The sequence below is a fragment of the Canis lupus genome, chromosome 4 (genome assembly GCF_011100685.1).
Source record: "Canis lupus familiaris isolate Mischka breed German Shepherd chromosome 4, alternate assembly UU_Cfam_GSD_1.0, whole genome shotgun sequence".
NCBI lineage: Eukaryota > Metazoa > Chordata > Mammalia > Carnivora > Canidae > Canis > Canis lupus.
In genome coordinates, this window is record NC_049225.1 from 73,619,597 (window position 1) to 73,632,240 (window position 12,644).

At 42.9% G+C, this 12,644-nt stretch overlaps 1 protein-coding gene and 1 long non-coding RNA gene across 5 annotated transcripts in view; one reads left to right on the forward strand and one right to left on the reverse strand.

The window, feature by feature from the left end:
- The window catches only part of SPEF2 (sperm flagellar 2), a 172,102-nt gene that overhangs the window by 13,202 nt on the left and 146,256 nt on the right, over nt 1-12,644 (reverse strand). The window contains exons 32-33 of the mRNA XM_038535345.1: nt 9,817-9,909; nt 2,920-3,099 (exon numbers count right to left, since the gene is read on the reverse strand). Of these exons, the coding sequence (XP_038391273.1) occupies nt 2,920-3,099; nt 9,817-9,909 (273 nt within the window). The remainder of the gene's footprint in view (nt 1-2,919; nt 3,100-9,816; nt 9,910-12,644) is intronic.
- The window catches only part of LOC119876207, a 109,164-nt gene continuing 105,516 nt past the window's right edge, over nt 8,997-12,644 (forward strand). For 3 of the 4 annotated variants that reach the window (XR_005358592.1, XR_005358593.1, XR_005358594.1), the window contains exon 1: nt 8,997-9,200. This is a non-coding gene — a long non-coding RNA (uncharacterized LOC119876207). The remainder of the gene's footprint in view (nt 9,201-12,644) is intronic. The other variant, XR_005358591.1, reaches the window with a different exon arrangement.

Below are 12,644 nucleotides of genomic sequence, written 5' to 3' on the forward strand. Positions count from 1 at the left end.
CTGCCCTCTGCCCCTCCGGCTGGTTGTCTCTGTGGTGCAGTGGTTAAGGAGCAGTTACTGTGCAGTGTCCTTGGACTTTAGAGGAGCTCTGGAGAGAAGCACTTCAGGGGTTTGCTTCCCTGGTGGGGCACTAGCTTCTGTCTGTGGGGACAGAGGGGATGCAGAGTCTTCCTGTGCTAACTAGCCTGGCTGTGACTCACCCAGGCAGCTGTTTGCTGCTAGGACAATAGTTCTAGCACATGCTTCCTTTTTTTCCTGGACTTTCCAGCTCATTGCAGTCTCCTGGATCGGCTATTGCTTCTGCTGGGAATGTTTGCTCTCTTCCTTTTTACATTGAGGAGACAGGATTCCATTCCTCCTCCCTTCTTTCCCATCATGTTTACAAACATTAGTTGAGCACTTTCTATGTGGCAGCTACTGTCTGGAACATAAAGATGGGTAGCATGTTGTCCCCAATTCAAGGTAGAAATAACTTAGCGGTAGGATTCAACAGACAGACTGCTGCCTGACTTACTGGCTCTTCTTATTTCCCTCCTTTCTCCCCCTACACTCTGCTCTCGACACTGTGGCCAGAGAGATCTCCATATATTTTAAGTCGGATAGCCATGTTCCGATAACTTCTCATTTCCTATCTTGGCAGAGTCAAAGCAAAGGTCCTACAGTGGCCCTCAGGGCCCTCTCCCCCTCATGTTTTTTTCTGTTTACTCTCCTTCAGCTCATTGTTCTTCAACTACAATGGCTGGTCTTTGGAATTAGGGCTTTGGCATCCACTGCTGTCTTTACACATGATTGCAATTACCTTGTTCATCTTCCCAGCATTGCAACCCACCTCAACACCTGTATTTTTCCCTATATTCTTTTTCTTTTCCTGTAGCATTTATTACCATATCACATAGTCTATATGTTACTTATTTTATCCCCAGGTCAAGGGGATACTACACTACACAGAAAAGCTGGATAAATATTTGTTGAATAAATGCATGTATGTATGCAGTAGTACTCAGCCCTCTCAGGGAAGATCTGAATATAAGGGGCCCTCGTTGAGAATGCTCAGTGTTGCTCTTGAGTGTCAAGGGGGAGCTTTGTCAATCATCTGGTAGTCGAAAAAGGCCTGGGATACCAGGAAGGCCTTGGACCCTTCAGGATGAGATGAAGGTACTCCAAGTGGGAGCAATAGCAACAACAAAGATAGGGAAGTGGGAAAGAAGAAGGTGTAGACACTGCTTCTGATCATTAAGACCTTGTGTTAATCTGTCCTTTATACTGTGTTTCTTCCATGTTTGGGACATTTTTCTCCCATTCTTTTTTGCATGGATGGGGGCAATTAGAGTCCCTTGAGGGGTGAAAATTTGGCTTCTTCTGTGTCCCTTGCAGATCACAGGGCTATGCAGAGGGCATGATTTACAAAATTAATTAATTAATTAACTGATCCACTCAATGAAATTTTTGCTGAACTCTGTATCAGTAATTCGGGTTCAGGGTTGTGGCAGGTTCAGAACAAGATAGATGGCCCCTCTGCCCCTAGGGTGCTTAAAGTCTAGAAAAGAAGCTGACCTGAAGAAGTAGTTAGTGTGAAGAGTACTGTGTAAGAAGCACAGAATGCTCTGGAAACATATGGAAGGGGGTGCCTGACATCATCTGAGGTCAGGGAAGCTCTCCTGCATGACAGACATTTGACTGAGACCTCCTGGCAGGCCACAATCCATGCCAGGGTTGCCTGAGGCAGGCCCAGCCTATAAGGGGAGACAAGAACATCCCTGGGGAAGTGGGAAATGCAGTCCCAGTAAAGGCAGTTCACATCCAACTCCTTATTTACTTGGGAAAACTGAAACTGGCCTTCTGCTGTCTAAGAAGACAGAATTCTTGAGTGAAACCAACAGTCCTTGCTATACTTTCTGTCACTGTGTAAAAGTTGAAGTAGCATCTACAGCACGTCGGGCTAAAGAGTCCTGAGTGGTCAGCTTCCTAGGTACCAGTCCAGCCTCACTCTGGCCATGGTGGAAGGGGAAGGGCAACTCTTGTCCATTTGCTCAGGGTCAAAATTCAGGGTTGCATCTAAGAGTTTATTTCTTCCCAGATGTGAGAGCTGTCACAGAAACTTCGCCAACTTTTTTTTTTTTTTTTTTAAGGCAACCCAGCATACTGTATTTTGAAAGGCATGTATGAAAGGCAAATAAGTGTGGCTGGGACATCTGGAGAGTTTTTACTAGGCAGTATCTCTTTCTCTTCTGTGTCCATAAAAGATGGACAGGGAAAAAGCGTTTCATTACAAGGACCACAACTCTGTCCCCAAAGGGTCAAGGGAATACTAAAAAGTCAAAATTGGCACCTAATAAGTACATTAGTTAGCACCCTGTTCTGAGGCTTTTCCAACCAAAAAAGCTAGGGAATGCCAACCCGTTAGAAATCTAAAGGAGAATGTGAGGTTTTATTAGCTATTAAGCTTCTTCGTCCTTGGATGCAGGAGATACAAGGTACCTGTGGATTTCAGGTGGCTGGGTTTTGGCCTGAAATACTATCAGGTGAACATATATGTGGGATGTTTGAGGCCTGAACTTGTTTCACGTAGAATTTCCACATAGTATGACAGAGTGGATTGATACCCACTTCTTTTTCATTTATAAGGATCAGCACTTTACGTAAACTAAAGGCTGTCTTTTACAGAACAAACCTGGATTCCATCAAGAAACTTTGAGCAAATTTTGATTTTACTACAAAGGTATATTTTTGGATAGTGAGTCTCTAGTTCTTAATCCAATTGAGTAAAGCTTTATGAAGACCTACTTTGTGTAAAGTGCTGTGTTAGGCACCCAGAAAAATACAAAGATGAAAAAACCAAGCCTCTGTTGTTATAAGTTTAGGATCCTCTGGCATCCCCCTCCAAACCCCAATGCTAGTCCATTTCTGGAACATGATTACCTTTTCTCCAATAATAGCAATAGTTTCGACTGGTTGGAAGACATGAGTTCCTATGGCCACACTGAGGGCCCTGTAGACCCCTTCCATAGCATCTGGATGGCAAGCAAAATAGAGCAGCATCTGTGTGTAGTCAAGTTGAGGTGGATCCTTCTCATGGTCAGCAAATAGCCTAAAGAAAAACTGCCACACAAAAAGAATTTCAATCAAAGATAAAAGGCTTAAAATGAGTAGTCACTGGATGGACAGGCAATGACGGATCCTTCCAAGAGCTTTGGAAAGACCACTTTCTGAGGATTGAATCAGTAAACGTAATACATAATGAATGGTATTAACTGAAGAGTATGCTAAGTTAAAAAACAGAATAAGTAAGGCTCACAATTCTAATGTTAAAGAAATTATATGCTAGCATATATAATTATATTATATGCTATATGCTTTGTATCAACAAACTTGTTGATACAAACTTAGGAAAGAATGTGCTAATAAAGGTGGTGGGGACTATATTTTAAGCAGGAAAAGGGAGCTACAGAGCAAGAACCTATCTGTCTATCCTAATCACCACTCTGACAAATTGAGTCTTGACTCCTAAATATAAAGCTTCCACTCTGTTCCTGTATGGAGAGCCCCTGGGACTTTAGCCATTAAAATCTTTCAACCAAGGTGCCTGGGTGGCTGAGTTGGTTAAACATATGCCTTCAGCTCAGGTCATGATCCCAGGGTCCTGGGATTGAGCCCTGGGTCTGACTCCCTGCTCAGCCCAGAGTCTGCTTCTCCCCCTGCTTGTGCTGCGCTCTCTCTCTCTTTTTCAAATACATAAATACAATCGTAAAAAAAAAAAAAAAAAAAAAAAAAATCTTTCAACTGGCCAACAGTGCTCTGAACTCCATACTCAACCTGTTGGTAATAACGTGACTTTTTCCACCGTGGATTCGCTCTGGAGGAGTGTGCTAACCACTGAATACCAGTGTTTTTTGGTAATTTCTCTCTCACTCTAAATGACTGAGCTGGAAGTCAGCTCTATAATGTAGTGTGCTGTGCATCTGGCGGTAAGAAAAGTTGGTGTGTGGCAACCCAATATCCCCTGTGGCAAAGCAGCTCAAACCCTGGGACTCACAGGTCACACCTAAGCAGTAAAGCACCTACGTGGCACTGCTTGAAGAGGACACTGGCTTCCTTATGAGCTCTTCTCAAACATGTACATTTAATGACCTGGAGAATCTTCTTCTAAAATTTAGATTTTTATTAAGTAGATGGTTCTGGAGTGATATAATGTTCTGCACATATAGTAAGCTCTTAGATGCTTCTAACACTACCGGTCCTGGCCTACACATTGAGGTACAAGTGCCCAAATGCCTAGATCCATAGATACCAAGTGCCTAGGCTATTCTCCATTACCTACAGTTCTTACAACTATGAACAAATTTAATTAGATGGTTGGGAGAATAAGTTTCTGATACTTGACAAATCCAATAAAAATTTAAATAAAACTCACGTTGATAGGAAACTGCATAAAATCTGTTATGTTACAAAGCAGGAAGGAGTCTTAGAGGTCAATGGAATCTGGAAGTTCATTCATTTAGTCACTTATTTCAAGGTTAACTGAGTTGCAGGTCTGTTATAAGCCAGGCAGAGTTATCCTGAGATGCTTAAAAACACTCTAACGGTAAGGCATCCTTTGATTTTTTTCATGATCCAGCTGGTGGGTTCCTTCAGGACTCTGTTTTCTTCATCCCCTCTTGCCTCTCAGTTACTTCAGGGATTTCCAGCAGGATTAGGAGTAGAAGGGGGACTGACACTAACAGATAACCACCAAAGGGTCCCTGAGGGCCTATCTTCCAGTTCTTCCACAGGAATTGTTGAAGTCTGCTAGGATTTCCACTGAATTGCCCTTATAAATGCTCTGCAGATGCAATGCATCATTATTTTCATTAACAAAGCAACTGAATATCCTATCTTGAAAAAAAGATGTGCAAAATGAAATAAGCTGATATTTGGGCTCTTTCTGTAATTACATGGCCTTGATTTTAAGTCAATGGATAGGACATTCATAAAAGGTAAGGCTCCCTGTATTCCTAAGATCATTTAAAATATCATAGTAGGTAGAATTCTAAGAAACTTTCAAAGGTTCCCACTCTCTGGCATATATATCTTGTATCATCTCCTCTCCTTGTGTGTGCATAGGGCTTGTGGCTGTGATGGGAAATCATTCCCAGAGCATCTGGGTGGCTCAGTTGGTTAAGCATCTGCCTTTGGTTCAGGTCATGATCCCAGGGTCCTAGGATCAAGCCTCACCTTGGGCTCCCTGCTCAGCAGGAAGCCTGCTTCTCCCTCTCCCTCTGCTGCTCTCCCTGCTTGTGCTCCCTCTCTCTCTCTCGCAAATAAATAAATAAAATCTTTAAAAAAAAAAAAGAAAATCATTCCCATTTAGTAAGTCACCTTATATAACAAAGATAAAGAGATTTTTGCAGATGTAATTAAGGTCCTTAATCAGATGATTTTGATCTAATCAAAATGAAGTCTACTGTTGGGCCTGACCTAATCAGGTGAGGCCTTAAGGGAGAGATTTAAAGCCAGAGAGATGCTTTTCTTCTGGCCATGGAGACTCAAACTGTCCAGTTGTGGAGAGGGCCATGTGGCAGGGAACAACAGGCAGCCTCTTATGGCTGAAATTCTCAATCCTACAACTACATGGATCTGAATCCTGCCAATAATCCATCTTGAAAGGCAGTCTCAGAACCAATCTTGGAATTGGCCTTGGATGAGATTACAATTGCAGCTGATGCCTTGATATCAGCCTTCTGAGACCCCCAAGCAGAGGACTCATCTAAGCCATGTCTGGACTTCTGATTCACAGAAACTGTGAGCTAATGAATGGGTATTGGCAAGGACTTATTGAACAAATATGATGAGCTAGGTATAGTCCATACCTAGCTCTGAGAATACATTCACTAAGAAAGAGATAAAGATGCCTGCTCTCAATCTCTGTCTTCTAGAAGGGGAAGACAGACAATGAAGAATACATAAAATAAGTTAGGTAAACTAGGTAGTGATTATGGAAACACATGCAAAAGGCAGGTCATGAAAAGAGGTTAGGAGTGAAGAGTGGGGCAGATTGCACAGCTGAGAAGGTAAAATTTGAAGATTGGAGGGTGTTAGACAGGGAGTATATCCGGGGTGGGAGCCTTACAAGCAGAGGGAATTGCTAAGTCAATGACCTAAGGCAGGGGCATGCCTCACAGGGTTGCTCCGTAAGAAGGCCAGGGTAGCTGCAGCAGAGTGCGCCAGGGCACAGCAGGCGATGAGGGGAGGGAGGAACAGGGTCAAGGCCAGGTTAGCTATTTAAGGATTTGGGCTTTTCCTCTGAGTAAAATGCAGAGCCATGGGAGGATATGAGTGGAGGCTGCTACGATCTGAACCAAGACAAGGAGACGCAGGGAGACCCATCATGTGGCTGTTGCAGTCTTCCAGGGGAGGACGCCTGTGGCTTGTTCCAGTGATGGCCATGGGGCTAGAAGAAGCAGTTTGGTCCTCAGTATATTTTGAGGATAGAACCACCAGGATTTCCTGAGGAATCGAATGTGGGCTTTGAAAAAGAAGATTTGGGGATGTGTAGTAGGACGTTGGCAACTGGAAGGTCCGAGTTGCCAGTGACTAAGAGGGACAGGGCTCTGAGTGAAGATCGGAGGGGTGGGGTGGAGGGGATGGGAGTCCAGGTAGCTAGCTTTGGACACAGAGTTTGAAATATCTACTAGAATATTCAAGTGGAGATGTCAAATGGGCAATTGCATGAAGGAGGTTTGCAAGGGAGGCCTGAGGCAGAAATAGGCACTTAGGATCTGTTAACAAACAACTAGTGTTTGAAACCTGGCTTCAACAAATATTACCAGTCCAAAGTAATAGAAGGATTTCACAGGAAAGGAAGCTGTGGAGAGATTAAGACAACACTTGTGAATTTGAATATGGCAAAATCAAATTGCCTTGTCAATTTATATGGCAATCGCTAAGGATTTTTAAATACTGGAGTAGTTGCTCTTGGTATTGAGTGTGTGGGATGCCAGGACATGACCTGTGGAACCCGGTCAGTCATAATGAAGTATGCCGTTACTGTCAGGGGACATCACTGTGATTGTGACACAGACATGTCTCAGAGTTCCTTTCTTGGAGGCAACGGGGCCTTTCATCCAGTGCCTGGGACTCTGGGGTCATCCAAGCCCCTGGTCTGTGCTAATGGCTTATGTCCAGGAGCCCCTGCCAGTGTGGCTCAGAGGTGGGCCCTGGGTCAGAGAGAGCACAAATGACAAAGCAGGGGCTCTGGGTGGGACCTGAGCCTGTAGTCCAGGGCTTCTCCTTAAGAGGGTAAAGAGTCCCTCAGAGGGAAGTGACCTGATCAGCATCCTACAGTGTGACAGACCTGGGGACAGAGCTCAGGGCTCCTGACCCTCAGAATTCCCTCTTCATGGGGCATTCCATCTCCACCCCCATTTGGTCTTTCCTATTCTAATTACAGCCAAAGGGGTAAAGTTGGTTTGTTGTTGTTGTTGTTTTAATTTTTATTTATTTATGATAGTCACACAGAGAGAGAGAGGCAGAGACACAGGCAGAGGGAGAAGCAGGCTCCATGTACCCGGAGCCCGACGTGGGATTCGATCCCGGGTCTCCAGGATCGCGCCCTGGGACAAAGGCAGGTGCCAAACCGCTGCGCCACCCGGGGATCCTGGTTTGTTGTTTTATCTTTTTTCTTTGCACCCCTTTCTTTAGCATGGTACCCATGAACCATTCTTCAACCAAGTACAGTTAGCGTGGCTGGTTTCTGCTTGGCTAACACGTACCCAGGGCTTACTCTGTGCCAATCACTCACTCTGCACAACAACCCTGCTGGAGACGGATAAAAGTAAACTAAGACACAGAGGGGTTAGGTAACTTCATCAAGACTTTGAAGCATACAAGCATTGGAATCTGTGCTTTTAATCCCAGTTTAAGAGCACTGAGACTAAAAAAAAAAAAAAAAAGAGCACTGAGGCTTATGTAATCCTGAGCATCCAGTGTCTGAGTCATGAGGGGTGGAAAGTGCCACTCCTTTCCATCCTCCGGACATCAGACTGATGCACACACACACTCCCACACACACACCAGCCATCCCATCCTTTGCCCCACTGCTTTCTCAGGCTTCATGGTCCTGGCTCTACCGCCAACTTTGTTCTGTTCCTCCAAGCCATTCTCCAGCAGTCTGGGCACCAATAGGTGGCAGCCACTCCCTCCCTTGGCACCCAAAGGCCCCTTTCCTGCTTCACTGCCTTGCAGTCCTCAGGGCGCCATCTCAGGGCACAGTCTGCTGGCATTAGCTGCTGGGTGAGCAACTAAAGGGCTCTACCCTCAGTCAACATTTCTAAAACTTGTGACTGGAAGGGAAAGTGCTTTGACTTGACATCATATTCAGACTGCCCATTTCTTCACAGAAGAACCTGTTTACTGCTGGCAGATTTTGGCCTCCTGATGGCTTTACAGGGTTGGTCTCCATCTTCCAGTTTCACATTGAAAACTCCCACCACAATGAAGACAAAAAGCTGCTCCTGCACCTGCCAGTCTTAGGTCTTGGACTCTGGTGACGCCTTGACCTCTTTCTCTTACCTGCTCTCCTGCTAGCTCGGGAGAGGTGCTCGGAAACTATGCATCCAATTGAAGGAAACTGTTCACTTTAAGGCCGTAACTGGAGTCACGTACAATCTCCTATTGCAGTTTTAAACTAATGGCTGGCTGGAAATTGGACCGTTGATACACCTAGTTTGCTGAGCTGTCTAAATCCCTATTCAACTTTTCTCATATCCTGTTGAATTTGGTTGTGTTAGGTATATTTTTATGTTTTAAACACTTCACTGAAGCCAGAGTACTTTACAATATTAAGGTCCTGCTTTCTTTTGTGGGCTCAGGGATAGAGGTTAGTAATATCATTATTGGTGATAATAATATTGATAATAATAATCCAGTGGGTCATGGGCAATACTTATGCAACCCTTGGTATGTTGTACAAGTCAATGAAAGTCAAAGAGGAATAAACAAAAACATATACAGTAGTCCCCATTATCTGTGGTTTTGCTTTCTGTGGTTTCAGTTACCCACGGTCCACTGTGGTCCACCTCAGTCCGGAAGCAGATGATCCTCCTCTTCACAAATCATCGGAGGGTCACTAGTGGCCTAACACTACCTCACAACACCTATGTCATTCATCTCAATTCATCTCATCACATGGGCATTTTGTCATCTTACATCATCACAGGAAGAGTGTGAGTACAGCACAAAAATTTTTTTTTGAGAGAGAGAGAAAGGGAGAGAGAGAGAGAGACCATAGTCACATGACTTTCATTGCAGAATTATTTTTACAGTTGTTTTATTTTAATATTAACTATTACTGCTCGTCTCTCACTGTGCCTAATTTATAAGTTTAACTTATAAAAGCAGTATATATAGGGTTTGGTACTATTCACAATTTAGGTATACGACTGGGGTCTTGGGATGTATCATACCCAAGGGGGGATTGCTGTGTTGGTAAAATAACAGTTCTTATCCTAAGCTTTTAGAATTGGAAGGACACTCAGGGCAAATATGTCAAGTAACAGCTTACTTTGACAGATGAGAAAAGTGAGACCCAAGGGATTATGAAAATTGTTCAAGATCATACAGAGAGTTAACAATGGGACTCTGTTTAAGATTTTGGTCCCTCCCTCCTCCCTCCAAATTTTTCTGTGCTGCCTTATGAACATTAAAGTCTACATTCTAGGGATACAACAAAGGATCTGGGGGCGGGGGTGATGGAATCCAAAACAAATTACATGAGTGGAAGAAAAGACAGAAATTACCAGTGTTATAGTAGTGAATTTTGTAAAGGATCTCAGCAATTACCTCTATAAGATGCTCCTGCCTATTGAACGGCAGAGGTTCAAGAGGATTTTCTGGAATTTTTATATATTCATCTCCTGTAAACCACAGACCAGCCTATACAAAAAATAAAAATGAAAATTATTAAAGTAGCATTCCTCTAAAAGCCACAGGGATTGAACCCATCTTGTTCAACACTCTAAGAGTAGTGGTCTCCAAAATATGGGGTCAAAAACCAAGGGAAACAGGAGAAAATACTAGAACTTCCATTTATACATATTTTTGATATCACTCATATAATTTTTATTCTTAAATATTTGATAATATAAATAATGTATTCGTGCAGTAGTACACATGCATAATTTATAAATTAAAATCCACATATTGGGGATATTAGCTATATCTTAGCTGTCAGAGCATGTGATGAAGTTTGGAGGTCACTGCCCTGATTTTGCCTGCATGGCAACATTCTGGAGGGGTCTTCACTCATAACACTAGCTCACATTCCACATGTCCTGTTCATGTGACTATCTATTCTCAGAGCCTAGCGTGGTGCCAGAAAAATCTTTGTGAGTGAATGACTGACTCAAAAGCTCAATGGCCTGCTTTTTAATGACATCCCTCTTTCTCAACCCATATGTGATACCAATTATCGAAACCTTCGATTTCTATATGGCAATGAATCTCCCTTCTCTTCCTTCCCTCTAACCCTACTCCTGCCATCTTGGGGAAGAGCCTCTTTCCTGTCACAGGCCACCCCCGTAAGCTCCAAACTGTTTTCATCTCTAGTCTCCTTCTTATTTGTTTCAGCTTGTACCATGCAACCATATCAATTTCTTCAAGACTTTAATTTGTCATATTCTCTTCTTGGAACCATTTCCTGTTCTTGCTCTTCCATTCACATCATCCCTCCTACCTGGTGACTTCCTGTCCACCCATGTAAACCTGCACATCTCTCTGGGCTCCATTCTGATCACATCACCTTAGAGATGCCTTCCTTGATCTTGCTTCTGAATTCCAGTTTGATGTGTCTACACCACACAATGGACTTTTAGTCCATTGTGGTGCCACTCATGTTTACTATTGAGTATCAGGTATAAATTCCTTGGGTTTAAAGAATACATCATGCCAACCTTAATTTTTGTACATGGTAAGCACTTCATATACATATGCATTTTGTTCCCAGGTTTAGCTCTCTTACCATCTTCCAGTGTGATAACATACTCTCAGCACTGTTGCCAAGAGCCCCTAGCTTGCCTAACCTGACTCTGGCCTATGTTCTATGCTTTCTTTCCTTCTAAGTATCACCTGTGCTTTGAGAGAAGGCTGGAATGGCTTTAGGTAACTTGTAAGGGGATGAAGCTCCCAAAGGTGAGAACTGGAGGTTCTTTCATTTGGAACAAAGGAGATGTTGGCCACATGGAACCCTGTGAGAGAGAAGACTCAGAAGAAACTTAAGATCCAGTATGGGCTCGAGCTTTGAATATGCTTTTGCACTGAAGAGACCCTTGCCCAATAGCTAATCCATGGAAGGTAAGTACTACTCAATGGGAGGATAGAGAGATGAGGAACATAGGTAAGGAGTATGATGGAGCACCAAAGTTCAGAATTACTCTCCTGCTTTAAACAACAAGAAAAATGAACAAGATATCTGAAATTTTTTCTGACATTAGACAATAGGCAACATAAGAGAGTAATTCTTGAACTAAAGGAAGTAACCAAGGAGTCCTTTCAGTGTTTTAGCCTGGAGGGAGTTCCCAGGCTGTAGTGCCAGGAGAGACATCCAAATAGAGCCTGGTGATCTCTCTGAGTTGAGAAGATAGATTTTGCTGTTGAGGGAGGACAAGATGGCTAGAATTTTCAGGACAGAATACTAGTGATATACTGAGAGGGAGAGCAAGCCCAGAGATTCACAGATGGATTTCCGTAAGTCTTGACTCGCCAATCTGGTGATGTGTGTTTGTGGAAGATACCATAAGCTGGAGAGAGAACCACAAGAAAGGAGTAAGCTGAACAATTCCTGAGCCTCACATGGGGCTGGGAGGAAGAGTCCATGTCACCACCAGGCAGAGTGGAATGATCTCCTCAAACATAAGCATTGGATAGAGTCCCCAGGAGATAATTACCTTAGCAGTGGGAACTGATTAGCCCTCACCTAAAGGCCACACTGGACCCAGCCTTACAAATATTATTGTAACCTTGAAAGGATAAAAGTGATTCCAAGTAGCACCCACCAATATAGGAATCACAACGTCTGGCATCCAATATAAAGTTACTAAGTATACAAAAAAAAAGCCATATTACACGCCCATAGAAAAAACATCAATCAATAACAACAAACACAAAAATGACACAGGTGATAGAATGAATACAGAATATTCCTTCAGCTGTTCTAAATATATTTCATTTTTTCATGGAGATAAAGAAAAAAATATGCACATGAAGAGAGAAATGAAAGATATAAAATAGAAACAACTTGAACTACTAGAGACAAAAAAAAATCAATATCTGAAATGAAAAATACACTGCATGGTATTCATAACAGATTCAGCTTTGCAGAGGAAATGATCAGTGAACTCGAAGACCTAGGAATAGAAATAAATACAAAGTAAAGCAAAGAGAAAAAAAGACAAAAAAAAAAAATGAACCAAACATCAGTGACCCATGGGATAGTAAGGACATGACTGGATTTTGAGAAGGGGTGGGTGTGCAGAAAAAGTATTTAAGAAAAAAAATCCTGAAAAGTTTCCAATCTGACCAGAATGGCAAAACCCATGGAGATTCAAGAGCTCAGTGAACCAAGCAGAAGAAACATGAAGAAAACCACACAAAGAAACACAATAATCAAATTG